This window comes from Elgaria multicarinata, chromosome 9 (assembly GCF_023053635.1).
Source record: "Elgaria multicarinata webbii isolate HBS135686 ecotype San Diego chromosome 9, rElgMul1.1.pri, whole genome shotgun sequence".
In the NCBI taxonomy this organism is placed as follows: Eukaryota; Metazoa; Chordata; class Lepidosauria; order Squamata; family Anguidae; genus Elgaria; species Elgaria multicarinata.
Window position 1 is genome coordinate 77945168 of NC_086179.1, and position 27101 is coordinate 77972268.

The 27101-nt window shown below is 40.1% G+C and overlaps 2 protein-coding genes across 3 annotated transcripts; one reads left to right on the top strand and one right to left on the bottom strand.

Moving 5' to 3' along the window:
• Positions 1-621: 621 nt before the first annotated feature.
• On the bottom strand, positions 622-7777 carry TPRKB (TP53RK binding protein). 2 transcript variants are annotated; one of them, XM_063134124.1, is made up of 5 exons: positions 7695-7777; positions 4497-4680; positions 2434-2556; positions 1255-1431; positions 622-909 (listed from the first exon to the last, which is right to left on the bottom strand). In XM_063134124.1, exons 2-5 carry the CDS (start codon positions 4638-4640, stop codon positions 823-825), a joined length of 531 nt encoding a protein of 176 aa, XP_062990194.1. In that variant the 5' UTR covers positions 4641-4680; positions 7695-7777; the 3' UTR covers positions 622-822. The 2 variants fall into 2 exon arrangements, with proteins under 2 accessions (XP_062990194.1, XP_062990193.1); XM_063134123.1 differs by lacking the exon at positions 7695-7777 and adding an exon at positions 4976-5929.
• Positions 7778-7793: 16 nt separating this feature from the next.
• On the top strand, positions 7794-24070 carry ALG10 (ALG10 alpha-1,2-glucosyltransferase). Its single transcript, XM_063134122.1, has 4 exons — positions 7794-8003; positions 10114-10308; positions 12428-18721; positions 20177-24070. Exons 1-3 carry the CDS (start codon positions 7839-7841, stop codon positions 13481-13483), a joined length of 1416 nt encoding a protein of 471 aa, XP_062990192.1. The 5' UTR covers positions 7794-7838; the 3' UTR covers positions 13484-18721; positions 20177-24070.
• Positions 24071-27101: the final 3031 nt, after the last annotated feature.

A 27101-nucleotide genomic window follows, 5' to 3' on the forward strand; every position in this document is an offset into this window, starting at 1 on the left:
AGTGGTTTGCATTATCCAAAAGGGGATAGCAAGACAGTAGCAAGACCGCAGCCATCTTGGCTGAACTTCACACAGAGGAGCCTGGTTCTATTAACACGCTAACCAAAATACAAAGGATGCAGCTATGGGTAACGTTCAGATTTTTTGCAGGGTGGGAGAAGAGAATTTGGAAAACAAAAAAAGTGATGGTGGGGAGTTTCAAACCTCCCCTAGCTAGGCGGTTCTACACTAAACATGGGTCCCTACATGTTTAGTGTAGAATAAGAAAGAGAGGGCCAGCTGAAAGTGACAATTTAAATGTATCATATAGTCTGACTGTCAAATGTTGCCAGCATAGATCACACTAAACATATTCAGCACACCTAAAAAATCATCTGTAGCTTTGTGCTGGTTCTTTACCAATCAGTAATGTAGATTTAGAGTCAAGCTGGTACAGCTGCTCCACCATGTACCCAGGAACTACTTAAAAGTTCTGTGTGCACTAAAGGGTCAGGCAGAAACCAAGGTCAGGGAGGTTGCACTATGAAAACCTGAACAAATGACATAAAAGAATTTGTTTTGTATTTGGCATTTTAAATTGTAAAACACCTTCAGTAGATAGGCAGAAAGGAAGCATAAACATACAGTGAATAAAAATATTTTATTTTTTTAAAAATCACGATATTCAAACATTATTTCCATTTCTTAAAATAAGATTGTCTGATTCTGTCTCCAAATAAAAATACATGAATGCAGAGCACTCTAAAACTGATCCAACCAAACAGAAAATAAAATTAAGTTTTATTTCAGAAATAGGTTGAAGTTCTAGTGTATTTGTTTTTTTCATGAAACATCTTTGGTTGCCATTCTACAAATTATGCCATCCAGTAGCGTGCCTATTTTTTCTTCTTGTGGAGTAAGCTTGTACATCTGCAAGAAACAAAAAAAGGAATGGTGACCTCCTGGAGAAGCAACATAGTTCTGAACGCTTAAAAAAGTATCCACAATTGTGATGACACACTGATGAATTTCACAGTTACATTAAAATTTTGATATTTTTTAACAAACTGGACCAATCAGAGCACAAGAAACAGGACACACAAAGATTAAGCAAAGGCGTGTGTCTGATTCCAATTCTATGCACTTACCTGTGAGAAAATCACATTGAATTGAGTGAGCCTTACTTCTGAATAAACGTGCTTAGAATTGTGCTGAAACATCCATATACTTTCTTGTCTTATCTCTACCCTCACCACTGCACAAACTTGTACAAACCTTTTTAACTTTCTGTATATCTGTTATTTTGGGGAGATCTTCTAGAGAGACTTGCTGGCCTTCTACTTGACGTATCAGACCTTCCAGATTCACAGTTTTCTCTCGGTCTTCAACCAAAACAATGAGTATCGCAGAGTCACTGTCTGAAATGCCAAACTTTTTGAAAGCATCTGAAATCTAACACAAAGGAATAATAGACAATTGTATCAGTCATATCCTAACAGTCTGGAACAACTGACAAAAAACATTTGTTCGTCCTAATGCTCTGAAAAAAGAATTGGTTTAAAACAAAGCCTTCAGCCATTATTTTCATGTAAGTGAGAATAAGCGATCCAAAGAATTTGAACATGATCAGATTTTCTATCTCAATATTTGTGGCCAATATCAGCACCTTTTGTCATAGGCAGTTTCAAGTCAACAGTTGAAGGGTGAGCTGAAGATTTGGTAGCAGATTTAAAGGCTGTTATTCAAAGAACATCTGTGCCAAAGCAAGGAGGTGGATAGGCGCTGCATTGTGTAGCACAAAAATTTCCCAAACAATGATGGGACCTTCAAGTTGCTCAATCGGTACAAGCTTTAGAACTAAAAATTACATATATACTCTGCACAAGGGTAGGAGCTGTTAAACATAGGATCTAATATGTTGCTAATGGCTATTTTCACTCTTGCAGGGATAAGGGCAGCTTACTAAGGGATGGTGAGGCAAAGCCCCAAACTGATGCACAGAAAATATGTATTGTGGTGTTATTCACTCATTATCTTTTAATTAGTGGTCTTCTTCAGGGCCAAGCAAATCTTACATAAATCATCCCACTGTTTGATTGCAAAAAAATATTTAAAGCTTGTTGTAAACCAGAGGTGGGAAACCTTTTCATATGAAGGACTGTTGAAACATAAATCATATGGCTGACAGTGGGTGGAGCAAGTACCAATAGTAGGTGGAACTTTCTAGGATGATATAGCTTTCTTTCTCTGTGCCACCCTATCCCTTCTCTTTTTCTCTCTCATACCCACCTCCCCCTCATGCATGTGCATATGCAAGACTGAGTAAGAAGAGGAAATGATTCCCAGATGATTGGTCAGAAGAGCAAGTGTGGGCCTCTAGCAACCAGAGAACTGGAAAATTTTAAGGGCCACATGAAATTAGACAGATAAGCCCTGTGTAAGCAGACATCTTACATTATTGTTCGGTGAAAGATTGAATATTATTTCTGCATTAAGCGTTCTTGTCTTCATTTTACCAATCTTGTGGAGATGAACAGCTTTATTTGTTGCGACAAGTATCTGAAATGGATCAACGATCTGGCCAAAAGAACAAAAGAAAGTTTAGTCTCTAAATGGTAGCCTTCAAAATAGTACCCATTGCTTTCTTAAGCTCGAGAAGGAAAAAAGTAGGTTTGGAAATAGCTAAGAACGAGTACTTCCATCTATTAGATGTTGGAACAAGTCACAGTCTTTTTTTTAAAAAAAAAATCCTACATATTGTAGATATATTAATTTTATTAAGAAAATAATCCTACAGTTATAACTGTACAAACAGATATTTATGTAAGCCATATGGCAGAGTGTTTTGAATTCTGATTTATTTTGTTCTGTACAGCACCATGAACATTGATGGTGCTGTATAAATAAATAAATAAATAAATAATAGTAATAATAATTATACTAAAACATAATTCACATGCAATATTTCAATCTGGGAATCCTGGATTCCTGACACTCATCCTGATGCTTGCAATTTAGCTTGCAGAAAGAAACGACTATCATTATCTTGCAAAGAATCAATAAAACATCTTTTATAAAGTATAGGGTGGGCAAAGAGAGGAGAAAAATCCCTGAGAAAACAGTAGTCTAGGGGAAATACGGAGACACATTTTAACATCCTGGGGAAAATCAAGGAAAAGTGCAAACTTTTCAGAATTTTCCCCTAAAGCTTTCCTCTCACTCAAATGTGTGATTTCTGTTTAGCACGTTTTTTTAAAGTGTCAGCGTGATCCTAGTGAATTCAGAGTGGGTCCACATAAGCACACACAAAAATCCAAAGCACTTTACAGGTGAGGAAATTAAAATACACCCAACAGGATGTATTTAAACCAAAACCATGGTTCAGTTCAAATGTCACATGACCTGATTTGCAAAACCATAGTTGGGCAACCACAACCTTGCATGTTTTTTCTCCTTTAGAACGTAAGCACTGTGCTGAATCAGGCCAAAGGCCTCTCGTGTCCAGCATTCTGGTCCCACAGTTGCCAATCAGATGATTTTAAGAAGCCCACAAATGTACGTGAGTGCAACAGCCTCCCCCTACTTGCATTTCCAAGCAACTGGCATACTGTGTCCATGAATTTGTCTAAGGCCACAGCTAGACCTAAGGTTTATCCTGGGATCATTCAGGGTTCACCCCTGCCTGAGCACTGGATCCCCTGTGTGTCACCTAGATGAACAGGTTTGACCCCTGGACGATCCAGGGATAAACCTTAGGTCTAGCTATGGCGTAATTTTCTTTTAAAACTATCCAAGTTGGCAACAATCACTACATCTTGTGGCAGCAAATTCATTAGTTTAACAATGCACTATGTGAAGAAGTACTTCCTTTTGTCTGCTCTGCATCTCCCATCATTCAGCTTCATTGCATGACTGTAGCTTCATGTTATGAAAGAGGGGGAAAGCTTGTGTATGCTTTTTCTGGTTATTGTTCACAATGATTCCATGATAATCTGAACTGGCCTAGAATCGCCAGTTGCATGTTTAGCTGCAGCTATGTTTTTGTCAGTTCAGATGTAATGCTGAAACACAGTTAACTATAACTACAGGGGTAGGGGGAGAAATTCACATGTGCAGGGAGAGATGTAAGGGGGAGGCCTCTGTGAAATGCTCTTGACCGCTAGTGGTGTTGCTTTCGTCATGCTGGTCCTGAAACCCAGAATCTCAGTCGGGCAAGGTTACAATAGCAAATTTTATTTATTACATATCCCTTTTTTCCTCCATAAGAAACCCAAGGTGGTGTACATAATCCTCCATGTTATCCTCACAACAACAACCCTGTGAGGTAGATTGGGCTGAGAGTCTGTGACTGGCCCAAAGTCACCCAGTGGTTTTCCATGGCCGAGTGGGGACTAGAACCAGGATCTCCCAGCCCAATACTTTAGCCACTACACCACACTGACAAAGCAAGCCCTTCAGATCCTGTACTACCCAGTTAATGAATAAACGCACACACACAAAAAACACAGTTTGCTCACCATTGCAGGATTAATTAATGCTCCATCAATAGCACCTTCCATTGCTTTTTTTCTTAGAGTAGCAGCATTTTTCACATCATTAAATAGGATAAGAGTAACAAGACAGTCAGGAAACAGTTCCAATTGATGTGTTAAACACTGCATCTTGTAGCAGAACAGTAAGCTCCTTTTGAATCAGCCAAACCTGGAACATTTATAAACATTTATAAGTTTGTGATGGGTATTGTTGATATTTTATCTTTGCTACTTAGAGAGCAGTTTTACTTAATGAGTGGTTTTGGAAGGGGTCAGGTTGGAGATGAACTCTAAACTAAGGCCTGGTGATTCTAACTCACATCAGCAACTGGAAAAAAACTACTTTGAGTAGTTTTATACTCCGGTTTTATTCTGGTTTAAGCAGAGTAAACATTTATATCGCTGCTCACTGACAGAACACAATGTGAAAATGCAAGGCATGCAATGTTGGGAACATCTCTCACCCAGCTCAAGATTGAAATTTTTTACGGGTTATGCTGAACTTTCTCCCTTTAAAACAAGAATATAAGGAAGTCTCTTGCCCTTTCGTGGCTGAGCAGGAAAGCATACAAATATGCCTAGGATTACCAAACTAACATTTGGTATTTAACAATGCATAAGCTGCATTGTAGTGTTGCTTGCAGTCCACACGTTTTGGTTTGGCTTAGTAGCCAGCTGATATTTGTGGTCCCCATTGACCCATTCTCTCAGTCCCCTACACATGCCAGATGACTCAAAGGAGGTGAGAGGTCTGGTCTCACATAAATCATACTGAATTTTTGCAGAAGGCAGAATGATTCTCTGCCACTGCTTTTTCCTTCTTCAAGCCCCAAAACAAAGTGATAGCAGAACCTTCCCTCCTCTGAGTGTTGATCTTTGTGGGGCGTCTGTCGCAAGAGAGAGGCCAGAAAGGCCAGTTATCACTGACAACCCAATTCGTAGACCACTGGTTGCAGCATCTGTTCACAGAGTGAATTGGTTCTGGGTTTTCCGAAGAATCTATGGAATTCTGTTAGACATATTATAGCTTAGAATAAGGCTCAGCAAGCGTCAAAAAGTTTTCAAATATGTTCTTGACAAAGGGATGGATATACTCTTTGTTGTGGGTGGTATCATTTTACGTTATTCTCATTAATTTTTAGGTTATCCAATTCATTTTTCCAAGAAGATCCTGTGAGCAGGATCAGCAAGTGATAATTGTTCCTGCCCACAAATACATATCCAATAAAGTTTGTCAATAGCCAATTATCCCATCCTTTTCTATACATATGTGCTCACCAGATTGCTTCAAGAACAACCACATGATTGTCAAGCACTAAAAGTAGTTCCTGGTTCTACAATGGGGCAAAAGCAATAGTGGGATGAAAACAATCACACAAAGCCATCCTTAGATACATAGGCTGCAGTCCTAGGTATACTTTCAAGGAATAAGACTAAGTAATGCAATGGAGCTTAAATCCAGGAAAGATGTTTAGAAGTGGGATTTGTACACGGGATCGCTAACAGACAGATAGGGCTGCCAGCTTTTGTGTGTTTATATGTGTTTAACTGACACTGTTTCTGCAACTTTAGTAACTGCCATATACAGGATTTTCTTTTAACAAATGATTTTTTTCCTGATATGGAAACAAAGTGATGGGACAAGCCTCATTTGCTATGTCAGGCTGCTGTAAAGACACAGAAGCAGGGCCAGTAGAAATAGGCAGTCTTGCCAGCAGGTGATAGAAGAACAATTACAACACAATCACAAGATTACTCTCTTGTATGATAGATTTGTTTACCTGGAATAACTACTTTCTCCTGTGTTGTACCTAACAGACAACACAGGTGAACTCCCACTACATCCAAAATTATACAATAGAACTCTTTAGCTCAGACAGAAGGGAAGACTTGTGGCCCTCCAGTTGTTTTGGCCTTTAAAACTCCCATAATCCCTCACCATTGGCTATGCTGGCTAGCGCTGATGGAAGTTGTAGCCTAAAATATCTGGAAAGCCTCAAGTTGCCCACCCCTGCTTAGGCATCCTGGTCATGAGTAACTAGCCTGCATTAAGTGAATATGAAGCTTCATGATTTTTTGGTGAGAGTGATAGATATAAAAATGGGTGGCAAAAATAAAAAAACAGAGGCCTCATCTACACCAAGCAGAATATTCCACTATGAAAGCGGTATATAAAAGGCAGGAGCAACACTACTGCTTTATAGTGGTATTGAAGTGCACTGACAACCGTTGGGGCCCATTGACACATACTACATACTGCTTTCATACTTCTATATCCTGCCTGGTGTGCCTCCTGCCTTTTATATACCACTTTCATAGTGGAATATCCTGCTTGGTGTAGATGAGCCCAGAGTTTATCGATTATAATGCATTATATTACAACACTATGTGCCCTGGCTTCTGTTCTGAAAATAGACTGAATTCCCTAACGTGGATATTCACCACCACTCCTTCGCCGACAGTAGAAAAAATGAGCTTTTCAACATCATACCCATAACCAAGAAGAGGAATATAAGACAGCTGAGATCTAAGAAACAGAGAAAACAAGATAAGACAGTAGTGGGGAGATCATTTCCTCTTCAAATATAAAAAGTTACTTGCTTTTGTGATCATAGTCAAAGCCTGCTTTTATTCATAATATTGCAAATGTAACACTGATCATGTTTTATATTCTGGCTCCTTTATGAAGCCAGATTTTTGTTTGCTCTGTATAAATCACTGGTAAGAAAAGATGCATTATACACACATCTATATCTATGTACCACTGATGTGCAACTTGTGGGCCTACAGATGTGTTAGCTTACAAATCTCATCACCCAGCACAGCCAATGGTGAGGGATGATGGGAATTGTAGGGCAAAGTATCTGGAGGCTTACAAGAGGCCCACCGCTACGCTACAGCAAGGGATAATATGAGCTTATTTCAGAAGCCGTACAGTGTATTCAGATGCGACTCTCGCAACGATTGATAACAGCAGCGTGAAAGGAGGAGCGAGGGTGGCTGAGGACGTGGGAGAGAAGCCCAGGCCCAGCTAGGCTTCCCTCGCCCCAGCGCTCCTCTTTCCGGCCGAGGCAGTTTCCCCCTTTGAAAGACTCACGAATTTTAGGGCGGGCTGACCGGCCGACCAACCCCGGCCCCCCCTCCTCCCGCCGCCTCCAGGAAACAAGAGACAAACCGGCTCACGCTAAACAGCTTGCCCCGTCCTGCCGCCTCCGCTTCCGCAGCGCCTCCTCGGGGCCGCGGCTGGGGACCTCCGGAGCTTCTGGCCGAGCTGGACCCTGGGAACCGCTGGGAGTTGCCTGCCGCCGCGGCCGCCGCTGCGACAGCATGGAGCGTTCCGAGGCCTACTACTTCTCGGCGGCCTTCAGCTGCGCCTTCCTCGTCTCCTGCCTGCTCTTTTCGGCGTTCAACCGCCAGCAGCGCTCGCCGTACATGGACGAGGCCTTCCACGTCCCTCAGGCGCAGGCCTATTGCGAGAGCCGCTTCCAGCAGGTAGGCAGGCGCGAAGGCCCTCGCCGCGCTGAGGAGAGACCGTCGCTCAGCCTCATCCGCCGCTGCCTCCGCTTGCACACGGGGCCGCCTAACTCTATAGATCAGCATTCCCCCAAACTAGTGCCCTGCAGATATTTTTTTACTACAACTCCCATCGGCCCCAGTCAGCATGGCCAGTGGTCGAGAAAAACGGGTGCTGGACATCTGGAGGGCACCACGTTGGGGAAGGCTGCTACAAGTGCAGAAGTGTTTATATATATGTAACCACTCTGTCTTGAGCCCAAGGGACCAGAGGCAAAGCGGTTATTTAAAAGACCTTGCAGACCCCACCTGCCTCGACCCTATAGATATAGAATTTCTCAGTTGTCTGAGCTTATATAGAGCCCAATCCGAAACACTCTACACTCTGTATACTCTACATCAGTATATATCAAGGGGCCCTCTATTTTTTGGCATATATTTCCCATCATCCCTCAGTATTGGGTATACTGACTTGGGGTGATGGGAGTTGTAGGCTAATCATCATCATCTGGTGTTCCACAGCAGGAGTGTGGTTAGGTTAGCTTAGCTTCTTGATTTAATGATCTTATGAGGGCAGCTCCCATTAAATGGTAATGTACATTTTTTCAGTTCAGCTGGTAAGCCAGCCTTGCCATATTTGGGGGTCCTGTGCATTCTGCTGAGTCGGGTCCTGGATTTCTACCCTAAAGTCTGCTCTGACAGCACCACTATTTAGAAAAGTTACATAGACCTTGAGATCATCTTTGCCTTTCTCTAACACATATGTAAGATAAAGCTTCCAGTCTGCAAAGCTTAGGGCTCAATCCTATGCATATTTAGACAGAAAAAGTCCCAGCATTCCCCAACCAGCATGGGCGTTTTTCATTATACACATGCATTGGATTGCATTCTTACTGTATTTCACAGTTGCAAAAACACTGAGATAGGTCATTAATCCGTGAGCTGTCCTTCCAGTGATTCTCATTTCCCAGACAATTGCTTGGATTTGTCCCCAAACTGTTATCCTCTGATGTGGGAATGCCACCCAGTAGCTAAATGGTCAAAAAGGTAGTCTATGTACTCCTTTTAAAAGGAATATGCAATTTTGTTCAAGTCTTGGTTTACATCTATTTATTGTACCCATGCAAATTGCTACTTCCCTGGTACGTAGCAATGGGCAAGAAGTGGCAAACTGTACAAACCTTTCCTGCAAATAGCCTGTTATTGCGGGTGGAGGAATGGGGTGGATGGGAGCACAGAGCAGAGGGCACAAAAAGTAAGACTGAGCAAGAAGGGGTGGGAATGGGCAATTGTTCTCTGTAAGACTGTGTCACTGTGTAAATGGGAAAGTTATTGTTTTTTTCAGATCCTCCCCCCATAGCCCCAAAACGTCATACAGCTCTGTATTCAGGTGCTCTCATGGAATCAGCAAATATGATCAGGGCTCCATGCTGGTTGCAGAGGAAGGGAAATACAGGCTAGTTAGCCTATTAGCAAGCTAGTACAGGTTTTGGCTTTATAGTAACTTTTATGGGCTTGTTTTTACAAGGCTGGTGTATTGCTATGAATAGTCCAAAGAATTAGTCCTCTGAATGATGCAGAGATGAAAATTGTATTCATGAAAAGGATTTGCAGTAATAAAGAACATTAGGACATTCTAGGTTTTATACCCTGCTCTTGACAGATATTATGACATGAAACTTCCTAATACAATACTTGATAGTAAAGAAGGTGCGAAGGTTGAGCTGCTGCTCTTGTGCATCAGAACCAAGATATATAAAATCTGTCTAAATAAAATGTTCAAAGATGATTTTGGGAGACTGCGCACTTGGCAAGCAAGCAACCAGAGTGGAAGCATGAGTGAAATATGTTTTCTCTGTCTCTTTAATAATGTCTGAATCAGAAACGTGTACATCTTCTCTGAGATGCCTACACTCCACATATACCTGGAACAGTTAGATTTATGTACAGGGGCACAGGAATCATGAGAAAGTGATTCACAAATGCACAGGAATCACAAAGTCATTAATTTTCCATTCTGTTTTTTCTGATTAAAAATTGTTTTTCTCGGCCATTTAATTTTGTTGTCTTTTTTCTTTTCTTTTGGTAGTGGGACCCGATGATCACTACACTGCCTGGTTTGTACTTGGTGTCAGTTGGAATTGTGAAGCCCGCAGCATGGCTCTTTGGGTGGTCCGGAAGCATAGTCTGCTCTACAGGAATGCTCAGATTCATTAATCTTCTTTTCAGCGTTGGGAACTTCTATTTACTATATTTGCTTTTTTGCAGGTTGCATTATAAAAAGGTACAGTACAAATGTATTATACGTAAAATAATGTTCTTCCTAGATACAGTAGCACCATTAATGGGTCACAGTTTTGACAAAACTCTGAACTCTTCCCTTATGTTGTGTTTAAATTGAGTTCTATTCTGCTTCTGCAATAACAATTGAAGCTTCCCAGCATGACAGTTGTCTTCCTGTTTTTCTAAAACTGGTGGGAAGCACAGATGTGCTTAACTTTATACCTGTGAATATGAGCACTAGATACATAGAGCTCATAGGCTTGCATTACTGTTACAACCATAGAGTTTTATTTATTTATTTGGTATTCTCAGAGGAGTTATGCTACTTTACCTTCATAGTCTTAGCCATCCTATAGTACTAAGAAAATATAGTCCATTGTCCATTTAATCTCTATGGATCATTTGGCCAAAAATGCTGTTTTCCATGAAAGCAGCAATGGTTTATAGCAGGGGTGGGGACCTTTAAAAAATAAGTAGCTGAGGGCCACATTCCCTTGGGGAGAGTGCTTCGGGGCCACATATAGGTCATCATTTGGTGCTAGGTCTCATGGTGGGTGTGGACCCAGAGCCAAAAATTAGGTGGGGCACCCTCTCTCTCTCCCTCTGTCTCATGCACATACCTTTCCACGCCCTTCCCTCTTCTCTCTGTCACCCCTTTTCACTCAATGTCTCTGCCACAGTCTTTCCTCTCTCCTTGCCACCCTCTTCTCTCTCTCTCCCCCCCTCCCCTCTCTTTCTCTCATGTATATACATGCCTATTCATAACATCCATCCATCCATCCATCTAAATTCATCTTTCCGTACTGGGCAGGGAAGAAGATGTTTCTGTTTCTCCCAGCCCTGCACAGTAATGCAGCAGGCTATCAATGGATCTGTTCAGTTTACAGCCCTTTGTGAGGGGGCAGGCCAAGGAGTAGGGGCCGTGATGTTGTCTGGATCTGGCCCACAGTCAAGAACCTGATGTTGTCTGGATCTGGCTCACAGTCAAGCAGTTCCCACTCATGGGAAATCCCTGATTAATTAAACAGCATTTTTTTTAAAAAAGAATATTTATTATTTAATACAAACACTTATAAAAAACTGCAAATGGCAGGCACTATCTTAGAAGAGACATTGGCTCAGTTCAGACAATACATTAGTCAACCCAGTGTAAAAACTCCACCCAACAGTTGAGTTTTTAGAAGGTACTCCCCTCACAACGTGTTCTAACTCCACTGTTGTGTGACTATGGGCTATTGTGGAGTTGAGTAAAATCCATCATGATGTTTGATTGACAGTTCCTCCGCCTTCTTTCTTCCCCTGGTCCTCCTGATGGTATCCCATCAGCCATTGCTGCAAAAAAACAATCCCAGTGGCTCTCCTAAAGCGGCACTCGCTCCTTTCACTGCTCTTGCCAGGGAACTCTGTAGTCAGTGGGAAAAGTCAACTCAGCACAATGGAAAACTCTGCAGAGCCCTCCACGTAACACGCAACACAATGGTTGTGAAGGAACTCTCCTCTGCACAGCGTGGATATTCTGCATGGAGTGTTTTCCAAAAAAACCTGCACTGTTGCATGGAGTTTTCCCGCCAGACAACACATTTCTCAACGGTGGTGTAAAAACTCCACCGTAGAGCTCTAAAACCACCATTAAGAAATGTGTTGTCTGAACTGAGCCATTCTTATTGTATGTGAGAGAAGGGAGAATGTCTCTTTTAAGGTAATGCCAGCTAGGACATATGTATGCATCATCTAAAAATAAAGAATGTATGTTCCTTGCTTCAGAAATATTGGTTTCAGCCATATGCAAATTTAGTTGATTCATCAAATGAAACTCATAATGATGACTTGATTAACGTTTCTTTAATCAGGTTGCAATCTTATTTTTTTAACATTTGGAATCTTAAAAATGACCTTTTATTTATTTATTTATTTATTTATTACATTTTTATACCTTTTATTTTAAATTACCTGTCATAAGCACTGGAAATCTTTGCTTTTTGGTTCTCCTCCATTGAAATGGAGTTTGCATGGGTAAAATTCCTGGTAGATTTTGCCCATTTTGTTTTTTTCCTTAATGGAGGCAGTAGTTCTGATCCCTCTTTTTTCCTTTTTCCTTTTGTCTCTTTCACCCTCTCTAGGCTGCTTCTGGGTTCCAGAGGATCCTATCGACCTTGACGCTAGCAATATTTCCAACTCTTTATTTTTTTACATTCCTTTATTATACAGATACTGGGTCAACATTTTTTACTCTCTTCGCATATTTAATGTGCCTTTATGGCAATCATAAAACTTCAGCCCTGCTTGGATTCTGTGGCTTCATGTTTCGTCAGACGAATGTTGTATGGACTGCATTCTGCGGTGGAAGTCTTGTTGCACAAAAACTCAGTGAAGCCTGGAAGGCAGAATTGTTGAAAAACAAAGACCAGAAGAAGTTACCCACAAAGGGAACCTTTTCAGAACTCATTGGAGTCTTCAGATTTCTCCTTGACTACTTCACGTCATTTAGAAACCTAAACGCTCTTATCGTTTTGACTTGGCCGTACATTGGCATGGTGATGGTGTTTTTTACATTTGCGGTCCTTAATGGTGGTATCGTTGTTGGTGATAGGAGCAGCCATGAAGCCTGTCTACATTTCCCTCAGTTGTTCTACTTCCTTTCTTTTACTCTCTTTTTTTCCTGTCCTCACCTAGTAACACCTAGCAAAATCACCAATTTTCTTCATTCTGTGAGGACACATTTGTTGCAATATGTCATCTTCACCATCATATCTTTAGTCCTTGTCTGGAAGTTTACTTATGCTCATAAGTATTTGCTGGCAGATAACAGACATTACACGTTTTATGTGTGGAGAAAAATCTTTCAAAGACATGAGCTTGTGAAGTACATATTAGTTCCAGTTTATATTTTTGCTGGCTGGAGTTTCATGGACGCGCTGAAGTCAAAATCTATTTTCTGGAACTTAGTATATTTTGTATGTTTGCTTGCAGTCACAGTTCCCCAGAAGCTACTAGAATTTCGTTACTTCATTTTGCCATACATCATCTATAGGCTGAATATTCCAGTACCATCACTTTTGAAACTTTTCCTCGAGTTAACTTTTTATCTCTTGGTGAATGCAGTAACATTCCATTTATTTTTGAACAAGCCATTTCAGTGGCCGAATAGTGAGGAAATCCAGAGATTTATGTGGTAATTTTTGACTTTCAAGAAGACCAAATTCTAGGATTTTTCTTCTTCAGCAAATAAGAGGCTGCAAGTTTAGAAACTCTATGAAAGAAAACTAAATATTCTTGATGTTTTTGTAACTGGGAGGGAATGTAAAATCGGATGCACTGTTTTTGCAGGTATTGGGGCATTTTTATAAGGTAAGCATACTGGGTATTAATAAATATAAGATCAGGGAAATTTAACTCACATATCCAAAGTAATCTGAATGAAGGGATTTGTTTACATTATATGAGTTATGTTGCAGAAGCCATAAATCTGGGATGACTTCAATATGTCTGTTTATGTGCCTAGCTGTATGCAACAGGAGTTGGTAAAAATTGGTGTAGCTAAGGCTCAGTAGATTTAATTTTGATATGATTCGGTCTGTCACTATAGTATGGCTCTTATACATTATTTTTGGTGAGAATGTCTTGAAACAGCGCTCATGCTATAATGATCCCAGATTTTACCATCTGTTGGAAAGTTTAAGTTCTCCAAACAGTGTTGAGTCTCAGAAATCGACATGTGAAGGCTCATTCACATGAACTATTTCCCATGGGAATATGAAAGACAGTTTATGATAATGGCTTTACTGCAACCAGAATGAACCTGAGTAGTGAAACTCAGGATTAAGGCTGCAATCCTACACCTGTTTACCTGGAAGTGAAATCCATAGGACTTTAAGGCTAACCTAAGGTTTATCCCTGGATCGTCCAGGGGTCAAACCTGTTCATCTAGGTGACACACAGGGGATCCAGTGCTCAGGCAGGGGTGAACCCTGGATGATCCCAGGATAAACCTTAGGTCTATCTGTTCTGTAAAACAGCAGGAATGGGAAACCTTGGAATCTTTTATAAACTGGAGGACCACATATTATTGACAAATGCAATTTACCAGATTTGCATATCATCTAAAGAACATACTGGATGCCAGACTACAATCGGGAAGCATATTAAGCATATTAAGTAAAAGGTAGGATTGCAAAGCCCCATTGAAAACAATGAAACTTAAAGCACACAATTCCAATACACACTTTCCTCAGAGTACCACAGGTCTTACTTCTGAGTAAACATGCATAGGATTGTGCTGCAAAGCAGCAATCCTAGGTATACTTACTCGAAATTGTTCCATTTTACTCCATAGATAAACAGGCTTAGGGTTCATGGTTAACAGCATGACCCTTTACATATCTGCTCAGGAGTAAGCTCCAGTGAGATCAATGGGGCTTACTCCCAGGTAAATGTGTTTAGGATTTCTGCTTGTTTAGGGTTTCTGCTTGTTTAGTTTGCTTATTGTTTGTACAGCTGCATCCATTGCATTTATTATATAATATGGGAAATTGGTATCCATTAAAAGCAAACAATTGGAGGCAGCACTTCGAAATAAATCAAGAATGTCTAAGGGCCTCCAATTGTTCACTCTTAACAGATTTCCAGTTTTTTTTAATGATTGTCATTGTTTCTGTGGATAAAAGCAACTTTGGCAGCTAGTAAGGCGTGGCTTATTTTTATAATAAAACCGGAGATTCTCAAAATTCTAACAGCAGAAGCTTGTAGACTGTGTACTGAACAGTAAAAATGTAATCATTGTTCATAATCCATAGAGTTAAGCATGTTTAAAGACGGAATACTATGCATGTTTCGAAAGAAAAAAGTCCTGGCTGGGGAAGCCTGGGAGTTGTAGGATTTTTTTCTGTTTAAACACATCCAGGATTATTCCCAGTCTATATTGATTTCAGTGTTGGATTGTGGCCATTCTCTAAAGATTCACAGGAACCTCATAAATAATGTTTATACAAACATTGTGATCTACATGACATCCATATGGATGGAATGTTTAGAAGGAGGAATGTTTAGAAGTATTTTGATTTTCTTAAGAAAAACCACACCCTGCAATTACCAATACAACCTGTTAAATGAAGGAGCAGTTTTGCCTCCTCAAACTAAATACTACAATAGTTGATGCCAAATCATTAGGGACAACATTTTTTGAAAATCATCCTGTGTTCTGAATTATGAGTGAGTGCTCTTACGAGTAGAAATAAACTTTAGTATTTCTCATATATAATCCTATTAGTAGTGGTACCATGACATTATTTTATATGTAGTTCACATAAGAAATAGCTGGAATACATTTTGGGGTGAGCAGAAAAGGAAGGAAGGAAGGTGATTTGGAGCTATGTTGTTAATTGTTTTTAAAGTTGAAAATGTAGTGATTTCAGGGAATATTCATATACTACTTTTTGAGAGCCACCTCAAAGGGTTACTCCTGATTGATTTACTCACATTGCACTAAGGGAAAGAGACTCCCACTAGATGCATTTCTTTTTATTATTATTAACCTTTCCCCCCTTTTAATGTGAATTTCACAACAACAAAAAAGTATATTGTGAAAATCAAAATAAAAAAGGAACAGAAAATTACATGCATAAAAATATCAGTATTTTTTAAGCATTCTGTCTTTAAGAAAAGGTGTGTGTGTGGGGGGGGGAGATTATGCATAACTTTCAAGAAAAGCAGACCAAATATCCATATATTTTTTCACTTGTGAGTTCAAATGTTGTTAACATAGTTAGGTCTTCAGTCCATTGCATTATGAGAGGTGAACATTTATCCTTCCAATGTAGTAATATCAGTCTTTTGGCTGTCATAAGGGCTCAAAAATCCATTTGTGCTGACCGTATGTTAGCTTCCAAGGGACCGGTAAATAGTTTATGACAGGCACATCATTCAGTATTAAAGACTGTTTCCAATATGAAGTTTATCGGTATTATGACCTCCTCCCAAAAGGAGGTAACTATTGGTTATGTGAAAAAAAGCCATGTGAATAAAAGAAGGTGCATAAAATTAGGTGCATTACATCTCCAACAATTATGCAAATTAGACAACCCCATACGTTGTGGAGTTCAGTAAACGTGAACCAAGATAATTTTTTTAAGCCTAAGATCCAAAGGATGCATTTCTAGCATCTCCTTGGCTTCTGCAAGCTGATTTCAAAGTGACCAGATTGTGTCCAGATTTAGAGGAGTGGATAATATCCTTTTAAAACTCAAACAGTACATTGGTTTGGTGGATACATTTCTGTGCAAATTAAAATCATGCCTAGCAAACACATCTTTCACCAGATTGGTAGGGAAGTGAATGCATTTCTTGCAATACATGGGGCTGGAGGTGGTTGTTAGCTTCCAATTTATATTTGCCTTGGGAGATTGATCTCTCTCATTTTTCCCCACCAATGAAAATCATGAGAAGCTAGATTTTCTTTGTGCAGATTTGGGTTGCTGCTCCATTATGGTCTGATATGTAAGCCTTCAAATTTGGGGATAGTGGTTATGAAACAGGCTAGCCTTCGATGGTGATGTGCTTTGGAGTCAGTATCCTTCTCTTTTCCCCATAGCATCCTTTCCCTTACACTGCACTGCTGCCACTAAGTTAAGGGGAATAGTTATTTCACTGCCTAAGGCAACTAAGAAACACATCTTCCATTTATTTAGAAAGCAAGCAGTGACCCTACCCCACCCCTTTGCCTCTCTCTGCAAGAAAAAAAAATGCTTCCTAGAACCTGCATCCTCAAGCAATGGGAGGAAGCAATGTGCTAGTGACTCCAAGGCATCCCTACCTTTGCTTGTACACTAGGGAATGTGCTGCTGTGCATCAGGGTCCTGGACAAACACCAAGCCTGTCCAATGAGCAAGCTGGCTCAGGGATGTGAATATTTCAGTTTCTTGCATGCCTTATGGCCTATGCCTACTGGACAGATAAGAATATATTCTAACTTCGGTGCAGTCTTTTCTGCAACTCTGATTTCTTGATATTTCATATTAACGGGGTGGGAGAGACCTTTGACTGCTGCAAAGAAGAACCAGCATAAGGCACAAAATTAAAAATATAAAGCAGGGTACACATCTTCTAATTCCATTTGGCTGGATTTCTTGTTGAGTTACTTTATCATCAAATTGTCTCTGAGCAGGCGCTTTAGACTTTTGTGAAATAAGATGATGAATAGCAATTAAAGGTTTTGATCTTCAAACCAGTTCCATGTAATTCTATTAATGTTTAAAAATTAAATGTACAAAAATCCCTAAATGTACAGATTTGGACTACATAATAAAGATTACTGAAATTAGTGATATAAAACAATCCTATTAAATGTAGAGGCTGATATCCAGACTACAGAGTTTTGGTATATAGGTTTCTTTATTATTTGTCATGAAGCTTTTGCCTTTGCAATTCATTTTGAATTGATACAAATACAAAAAGTGTAGGTGGTCTTTCACATCTTACTGATTTATTAAACCAAAAAGAAGATGCAGTTGAAATTCCCTAGTCAAGGCTCTTAGAGAAACAAAACAATAATGAGATGTTTCATATTGCTTTTCAGTAGCATTAATGGTTAGTAGCACTAATCTGTTTTTGAGATGTGCAATCTTTCTGGATTTGGTTATAATCTTTGAGAAACAAAGAATTCAGAAACTCAAAAAGCAATATTGTAGTGATAGCTGATACTGTTCGCCATTATTTCCATTAACTAAAATCCACAGGGCTTTAAAAATATATTTACAACTTTAAAAAGGTGGCAAAAAACCCATCTTCATTATCATGAATTTTAAAAGATTACTATTTGCTGACATGTTAGTATATGATTATGTTTATATCAAGTTTTTGCTTGTACTTCTGCAGTTCATTCCAGCTGCTACCTGGAAGATGTTGTGGTGGCATTAAGTGTGTCCATGTGATACAGGACTATAACTTTGGGGCTACATTGCAGTGCTGCTAGGGGTTGGGTTCCTTTCAAGGGTTGTCTGTGTGATAATCTTTGCACGTTGAGCCAGTGTGGTGTAGTGGCTAAGGTGTTGGACTAGGAGTCAGGGGATCCAGGTTCTAGTCCCCATTCGGCCATGGAAACCCACTGGGTGACTTGGGGCCAGTCACAGACTTTCAGCCCAACCCACCTCACAAGGCTGTTGTTGTGAGGATAAAAATGGAGAGGAGGAGGATTAGTACGCCACCTTGAGTTCCTTACAGGAAAAAAGGCGGGATATAAACGCAATAATAAATAAAATAAATTTAAGTTTCATTCATTTTGGAGTAACTTGAAAGCGATGTGTATGTAGTGATACAGTCTACAGCTACCCTGTCACCATATTGTTCCACAGGCATTGCTAGTACCATGCCTCCCGCCTCCCACCTGTTGAACCTATCTGTTATGGGTCCCACATACAGTTGTGTGAAAAAGAAAGTACACCCTCTTGGAATTGTATGATTTTACATATCAGGACATAATAATAATCATCTGTTCCTTAGCAGGTCTAAAAATTAGGTAAATACAACCTCAGATGAACAACAACACATGACATATTACACCATGTCATGATTTATTTAACAGAAATAAAGCTAAAATGGAGAAGCCATGTGTGAAAAAGTAAGTACACCCTTACTGCTTCTATAGGAATTAAGATGCTAAGTAGCAGACAAGTGCTGCTAATCAAATGCCCGTGATTAATTGATCATCAGCAAGTATGACCACCTCTATAAAAGCCAAAGTTTTTTCAGTTTGCTGGTCTGGAGCATTCAGGTGTGTGTTAACACAATGCCAAGGAGGAAAGGCAGCAATGATCTTAGAGAAGCAATTGCTGCTGCCCATCAATCTGGGAAGAGTTATAAAGCCATTTCCAAACCATTTAAAGTCCATCATTCTACAGTGAGAAAGATGATTCAAAAGTGGAAAACATTCAAGACAGTTGCCAATCTTCCCAGGAGAGGACATCCCAGTAAAATCACCCCATGGTCAGACCGTGCAGTGCTCAGAGAAATTGCAAAACCCCCAAGAGTTACATCTCAGACTCTACAGGCCTCAGCATGTTAAATGTTAAAGTTCATAACAGTACAGATGAGACCAAAGTGGAGATGTTTGGCCATAACGCACAGCGCCACGTTTGGCAAAAACCAAACACAGCGTATCATCACAAACACCTCATACCAACTGTCAAGCACGGTGGTGGAGGGATGATGATTTGGGCTTGTTTTGCAGCCACAGGACCTGGGAACCTTGCAGTCATTGAGTCGACCATGAACTCCTCTGTATACCAAAGTATTCTAGAGTCAAATGTGAGGCCATCTGTCCGACAGCTAAAGCTTGGCCGAAATTGGGTCATGCAACAGAACAATGATCCCAAGCACACCAGCAAATCTACAACAGAATGGCTGAAAAAGAAAAGAATCAAGGTGTTGCAATGGCCCAGTCAAAGTCCAGACCTCAACCCAATTGAAATGCTGTGGCGGGACCTTAAGAACGCTGTGCATAAACAAATGCCCTCAAACCTCAATGAACTGAAGCAACGTTGTAAAGAAGAGTGGGCCAAAATTCCTCCACAACGATGTGAGAGACTGATAAAGTCATACAGAAAATGATTACTTCAAGTTATTGCTGTTAAAGGTGGTTCTACAAGCTATTGAATCATTTTGAATCACTTTTTCACACATGGCTTCTTCATTTTGGCTTTATTTCTGTTAAATAAATCATGACACGGTGTAATATATCATGTGTTGTTGTTTATCTGAGGTTGTATTTACCTACTTTTTAGACCTGCTAAGGAACAGATGATTGTTGTTATGCCCTGATATGTAAAAACTTACAATTCCAAGAGGGTGTACTTTCTTTCTCACACGACTGTAGAAAGTTGAGCAAGGTGTGTCTTTTCCAAGATAATTTTGGAAGCCTCTCATAAAATTGGAGCTCAGCAATGTACTAGAATTGCCACAATTTTCCTAGTAGGTTTTGGAATTTTCCTGTATCTTTTGGAAAGAGCCATTGCTCAGTTGTGGAGTACATGCTTTGCTTGCAAGAGCTTCCAGGTTCACTTCCTGACCTTTCCAGATAAGATCAAGAGTGTCAACACGCGGGAAAATCACATTTGCTTACTATCGCTTCTCCACCCATGCGTTTGTCCCTCATTACTTCCTCTTTCGAAAGAGGAAGTAAACAACTTGGATGTGGCCCATTCCATGGGCCGTTTTGATCCTGCTGCTTTTTCTGCAGACAGCAGGAGTCAGATATACTGGGAGATTTTTTGTCACACAAAGAAGGCTAGAAAGGGCAGGAGGCATGCAGGAAGCGTGCAGGAGGCAGACGTGCGAAAAATCAGCGCCCAGTAACGAGTGTGTAATGAAACACTCGTCTGATGGAGCTTCGAGTCCTCACGTAGCAGGATCGGAAGAGACCTTTGAGAGTTGTTGCCGTTCATAGTAGGTAGTATTGTGCCAGCCTGTCCCATAGCCTTGCTTTGAACTAAAAATGGGATACAAATCTAATAACAATCTGCAACTCCCTATGTTAAGCAGCTACTTGAGCAGACACGCAAAGGTGAAGCACTCCACATTTTCTATCTCAGGGGTGGGCAACTTGTGACCCTCTGGATGTTTTGATCTACGACTCCCATTATCACTCACCATTGGCTATGATGGCTAGGGCTGATGGGAGATGTAGGTCAAAACACCTGGAGGACCACAAATTGCCCATCCCTGTATATACCTCCATGCCAAAACCAGCTACACCTATTTATTTTAGCCTGGTGTTAGTTCTTCAAGCTGCAGACAGGAGCCATGTGAGAGAATAAGCTGCCCTAAGCTATCATACACTAACTAGAATTTCATTTTGCAAAGAACTTCACTATTGCTTAAAACGACATAAAATCAGAAGCTGATTTAGTATTATTTATTTAATTTTCTGTATTGCCCAATAGCCAAAGCTCTCTGGGTGATTTACAAAATTAAAAGCCAAAGATACCAGATAATAAAAACCTAAAATATTTAATATACAAAATTGAAAAACAATTTATACAGCTAAAAACACATTAAGATACTGAACCTGATAAAAACAACTCACATAAATGCCCCATTATATGTCATCAAATTATCTGGAAGACTTACATAGAATGATGTCTTAAGAAATCTATTCCAATCCATATTTTTTGTCCAAAGTCAAAATGCAAATGGCATAAACCAGTGGTTTAGACAGCAGAGCCTTGTCTGCTCAAATCTGAAGTCTTGGAGAAGATTCTTAATTAAAGGATATGCCTCACCAACTATTGACATGTTCCTCCAGTTGTAGTGCTGTGACAGTTTTGCAATTTGGAGATGACTACATAAGAACAACACAAAGTACTGTTCATTTTTTGCATCAAGGCCTGTCACTGTTGTGTGGTGCAATAATACTGCATGAGCGAAGTGATGCAAAAATGGTCAGAACAAGGGCTACAATTCCACAAACTCCTAGTTAAGAAATCCCCCAGGATCAATTGCTTTAGTGTTGTTTTATTTGAAATGAGACATCTTCATTCATATTTCATTTCATTCACTGCTCATCATAACAATGAGCACTATTTCTAAGGACCAGGCCTCTGTTCTGACTGTTTGAATGGAAATAACAGAGTATTCTCTTTTTTTGCTACTTCACCTCTTTTTATCCCTTTTCAAAAACATTTAACAGCAGTTGACAAATGACATATATGCTAACTAGGAATGTGCTTCTCTTCTATATGATCCAACTACTGAAAACGAACAATTTAAAGATATATAACAGAAGACTATACAATGGTTAACTGAATTTCACAAGGTGGCACTGTTGAGCTATCTTTTCCATCTCTCTCTCTCTAATTTCAAAGGATTCTTGAGGTTAAAACATTTTGTCTTTCACATTATGTAATTTTTCTAAATAATGTTGCGTTTATCTTAGTACTAAAGCTGGGTTTCAAAAAACAAAAGTTTTCCTTTAAGATATATTTTGAATGTTTTTAGAATAGTGTTTGAAGCCTGTAGTATTTAAAGCAGTATTTTAGTAGAAAGCCAGTTGAATTTCTGGGAAATGCCTGTGATTTATATTTGGGATAACTGTTTTACCACTGTAACAGAATGAAACTAGTTCTGTTAAGAAAGGCACAGCACTGTATCATTCCACTAGAACAAAAGGCCTCTCCCTAAAATATTAATTATTCTTTAAAGCAGAAATAAGTTGTGTTTTTAAAATGTGCCCTCAAAGGGCTTTGAGCCATCTGTTAGTTTGAGTTTATATGTTAAATGTCACCTACATTCTCATGAGACAAGCAAAGCCAAAGGTATGGTCCCCAGAATATAGGCATGTCTCTGTCACATCTCTTTAATCCCTGTGCCTACACAACCACTCATTTGTGAGTATTGATGTCGGTTGTATGAATTGTACTTATAAGATGTGAGGGCTTTGTGGGTAGTGATGTGTGCACAAAGCCCTCCTACTAGCACATGTTACCTTGTATACCTGCTCCTTCATCCCACAAAGGATTGATAGCCATGGCAAATGGCTGAACAGGCTTATAGAGTTCTGTGCTGTGGAAATGAAAAGGCTATAATGTTCTATGGAGCTCCATATTCTGGAAGAAATCTTTCAGAAGAAGGGAATTTGACCAACCCTGTATCTTTACAAAGAGTGACAAAGATTTGTTTCAGAACTATTACGTTTGGTGTATTTTAACGTTTAACAGAAAGGGCTTGTGTATGTTATCTACTCCGTTCACTTCAATTGAGGGGTCAGCCTTTGTGTGTGCAAGAGTACACATATGTGAAGCTGTCCCATGAAGGGGGCAATCCTTGTAGGTGGTGTATTTTTTACTGTATGGGGCTGTGTAGTGCACACACAATCATTGATTCAAGATGCTGATTTGTTTAGGATTTTCATATGAACTACAACCCGTTGGAATGGAAATATAAAATAGTAGAGCTGGAAAGGTCCTAATAAGGCCATCAAGACCAACCCCCTGCTCAATGCAGGAATCCACCTTAAAGCATACCTCACAGATAGCTGTCCAGCTGCCTCTTGAATGCTTCTAGCCTGTGTCCAAGGGAGGCTAGGTTGTCTTCAGGCAAAGACGTTTTTATTTAGGCAGGCCTTTGGCAAGTAAGCTGGTTTGTTGCAGAAGGGATTTTTAATTGGTTGATGCTGTACATTTATTTTATTATTGTGTTTTTAATTGTACTTCAATGGATCTGTTTTTATGTTATTTTAATTAAGATTTTGCTTTTAATCTGTAGTTTATTGCACCTTGAGTAGTATTTTTGACAAAGAGGTGGGGCATATGTTAAATAAAATATAAAATAAATTGGTGATTGCTATTTTTTAAAAAGGAATTAAAGGTGCGATCCTATGCATGTTTGGACAGAAAGAAGTCCTACAACTCCCAGCTTTCCCCAGCCAGAAAGCTGGGAGTTGTAGGACTTTTTTCTATCGAAACATGCATAGGATTGGGATCTAAGTGGTTCCAGGAGTAGAAGGGTAGTCTCCATTGTGAGACCGATAAAAAGGCATATAATATATAAAGCGTAATGGAATCATTCTCACGTTAACCTGCCAAATTATTACTGCTATTATTTACAAGTGTATAAAATCAAGTATCTGTCTCTTTATTTTCAAGAATTTGTTTTATTCCAATGTTGAGTTCTTGCTACTTTATCTGTTATAGTGTGTGTGTGTTTTCCCTTAAAAATATTGGAGCATCCAGAATATTATGGGCGTGATGTTATTATAATAAAGAATTTCCCTTAGATGTCTTGTTGCAAGCATCTTTTATTTGCATTTTATTTACCGAATGAGCATGGTATCATTCTCTGGCATTGTATGCACCATATGTCTGAATCGGATTGATCACAGAATATTGTTAACAATGTTACAGTTCATATTTCTACAGCTAGCTCTCATTATAAATATACAAAACCCATGATTTTGTGTGCATTTAGCTGTCGTATTGAATATCTTGCCAGATAGTTGGAAGAATCTATGAAACACTAAACACACTACATTGTCCCCACATCCAGTATAGGTTTAACTAGCTAAAGCTCAATATATTTTGTAACTTCGGTAAAATTATTTTGAACGTTGGTAGCCCATGGTTGAGTGAAGGTTTGCAAACTAGGGCAAACAATTTGGTTATCTGGGATACAATTTAAAACTTGGTCAGTGCCAGGAAGGGTCCCTTCTTTAAATAAATGTTCTACCCATAACCCTACATCCATTTTCTCCTCTTACAACTCTCCTTTCTATTTTTCCACATGCATTTGTTGTTTAATCTCACTGGGCCATATACCGTTCTAGAGCCCCATGCGGGATATCTCCCAAAAGCTGAACTCTTCTCTGAATATTATTTGTCCGTCACTGCCTCCCCTGCACTGCCCGGCATCGGCAGCTTCTTCCAAACTTGACAAGTGTGTTTTCCATGGAATGCCCAGAGTACATTCTAACTAGCATTGTTTTCACTTTTTGTCACACAAAGATGTCCAAACGTTTTCTATGAACCTCAGGCCTGGGCTTATTTGCACAACAGCCCATGTACGTATCTAATATATGAAGCAGCATGTAAAGGATATATCCAACAGCAGTTCTCATAATCATGGGAGCTGTTTTTCCAGCCACAGCAATTGATGCTGTTTACATCCATGGTCAAGCAGTTTAAACATTATTTTCTCCGTACAAGGGCACACACAGGTAAGGTACATTCACAAAATTGTGTGAATGAGCCCTGAATTGCATGGAGATGTATGGGACACAAACAAGTAATTTCTGCGATCAGGACGATGCTGGAAACCTCTATACATTCCTCCAAAGTGCTTAGCAAATTCAAAGACCATAAACCATATGCCCATTGAAAAATTCATACTGATTACATTTATCATGCCTAAGCTGCATTTCTTTTGTCTGGAAGAGTAACTGCTGCTTATACCAACATAGTTTGCATGAAATGACAGCCCACCATGGTTTAATTTACCTGTAGGGGCTCTTGTGTTGTGCATGGTGCATGGCTTGTTGTGTCATGCAAACCCAGGTGGCAGGGGCTGTTTGAGAGTTAGGCAACCTTCAAATAAGGCATGGGTTGTTTTAGGGTTATTTGAAGGTTGTCTAGCACTCCAACAACCCCTGGCATCTGGGTTTACATGACATGGCAAATTGGGTGCCATGAAAAAATGGCACCCAGCATGACGTGATAATCTCCACAGATAAATTAACCTACACTGGGCTGTCGTGCTGTGCGAATCAGGTCACTATGTCCTGACATGCATACTCATGTACATCAGTATATGCTGTTGGGTGCTAAAGCTGTCACCTGGAAACACACACAAAATTGGATTTGGGCACTGTGTTATTGGAAGACTATGCAATCTATTAATGTATGTTGATATACTGTATGTGCCAATGCATGGTAGTGGAAGAAGCCACCCTTGGCGTAGGCATGATAGATATATCATTTAGTATTATGTTACTATCATTCATTGGCCTTGAGCCAAAGGTAAGTTAACTTAAAGTTCACAGAAGGAAAGTTTTCCATCACCTCCCCAGTCTTGTGGGATAGGGCACTGGGTGGAGGTCCTGGAGGAGGCAGAATCACACAAAATCAGTCCATACTCCAGGAAATAAAGCCAGACTGCTCACTTGAGGGAATGGTATTAAAGGCAAATCTGAAGTACTTTGGCCACATAATGAGAAGACAGGATACCCTGGAGAAGAGGCTGATGCTAGGGAAAGTGGAAGGCAAAAGGAAGAGGGGCCGACCAAGGGCAAGATGGATGGATGATATTCTGGAGGTGACAGACTTGACCTTGGGGGAGCTGGGGGTGGCGACAGCCGACAGAAAGCTCTGGCATGGGCTGGTCCATGAAGTCACGAAGAGTCGGAAACGACTGAACGAATAAACAACAAAAAGTTTTTTTAGGATTAAAGTTAACTTCTCCATATCCAAACCCATATTGTTGAGAGGCTTTTCAGGGGGTGCAAGGGGGGACGGACGGAATGGTGTGTGTTTTCCTTCCATGATCTTCCTTAGGATCCAAGCCATCATCATCATGCAGAGATGAATACAGAGATGACTCGGGCAGTTGACATGATCACGCCCAAGCGCCCTCTCCCTCTGAGCAGAGCCCGGCCAGCTCCTTGGTATACACCTGAGCTGAGGGCAATGAAGCAAGAGGGGAGACGGCTAGAACGCAGGTGGAGGAAAACTCGTTCCTGAGACTGATTGAACCCAGGCTAGAGCTCATTATCGAGCCTACTCTGTGGTGTTGAGGGTGGCAAAGAGGCAGTTCTTTTCCACCAGCATTGTGTCTTCTCTGTGTTGTCCAGTGGAGCTTTTCTGGGTGGGTTGTGACCTGCTACACTCTGGGCCAGGGCAAGAGACTGTGGAACCCTCAGTAGCATGCTGTGACGACATTGCATGGCACTTTGAAGACTGCATGGCACACACACACCTCCTTTCCTCTCTCACACACACCCTTCTCACTTACACTCAAACCAGCAGCAACAGATTCTGGGCAGGATCTACACGACTGCTTTAAAGCGCTATAAAACTGTTATAAAGCGCTTTAAAGCAGTCGTGTAGATCCGGCCCAGGTCTTGTAGCAATAACATCAAAAAGCCACCTTTATTTATTATTTATTTATTACATTTTTATACCGCCCAATAACCGAAGCTCTCTGGGCGGTTCACAAAAATTAAAACCATCATAAAACAACCAACAAGTTAAAAACACAAATACAAAATACAATATAAAAAGCACAACCAGGAATAAAACCACGCAGCAAAATTGATAT

Bases quoted from the DNA above. Each gene is read 5' to 3' on its own strand.
- TPRKB (XM_063134124.1), bottom strand. From the start codon at position 4,640: ATGCAGTGTTTAACACATCAATTGGAACTGTTTCCTGACTGTCTTGTT. The intron at 2,557-4,496 runs GTGAGCAAACTG...TCTTTTGGCCAG, and splicing joins CATTAATTAATCCTGCAATG to ATCGTTGATCCATTTCAGAT. The intron at 910-1,254 runs GTTTGTACAAGT...TGTTTCTTGCAG, and splicing joins ATATACAGAAAGTTAAAAAG to ATGTACAAGCTTACTCCACA.
- ALG10 (XM_063134122.1), top strand. From the start codon at position 7,839: ATGGAGCGTTCCGAGGCCTACTACTTCTCGGCGGCCTTCAGCTGCGCC. The intron at 8,004-10,113 runs GTAGGCAGGCGC...TTCTTTTGGTAG, and splicing joins GCGAGAGCCGCTTCCAGCAG to TGGGACCCGATGATCACTAC. The intron at 10,309-12,427 runs GTACAGTACAAA...CACCCTCTCTAG, and splicing joins GCAGGTTGCATTATAAAAAG to GCTGCTTCTGGGTTCCAGAG.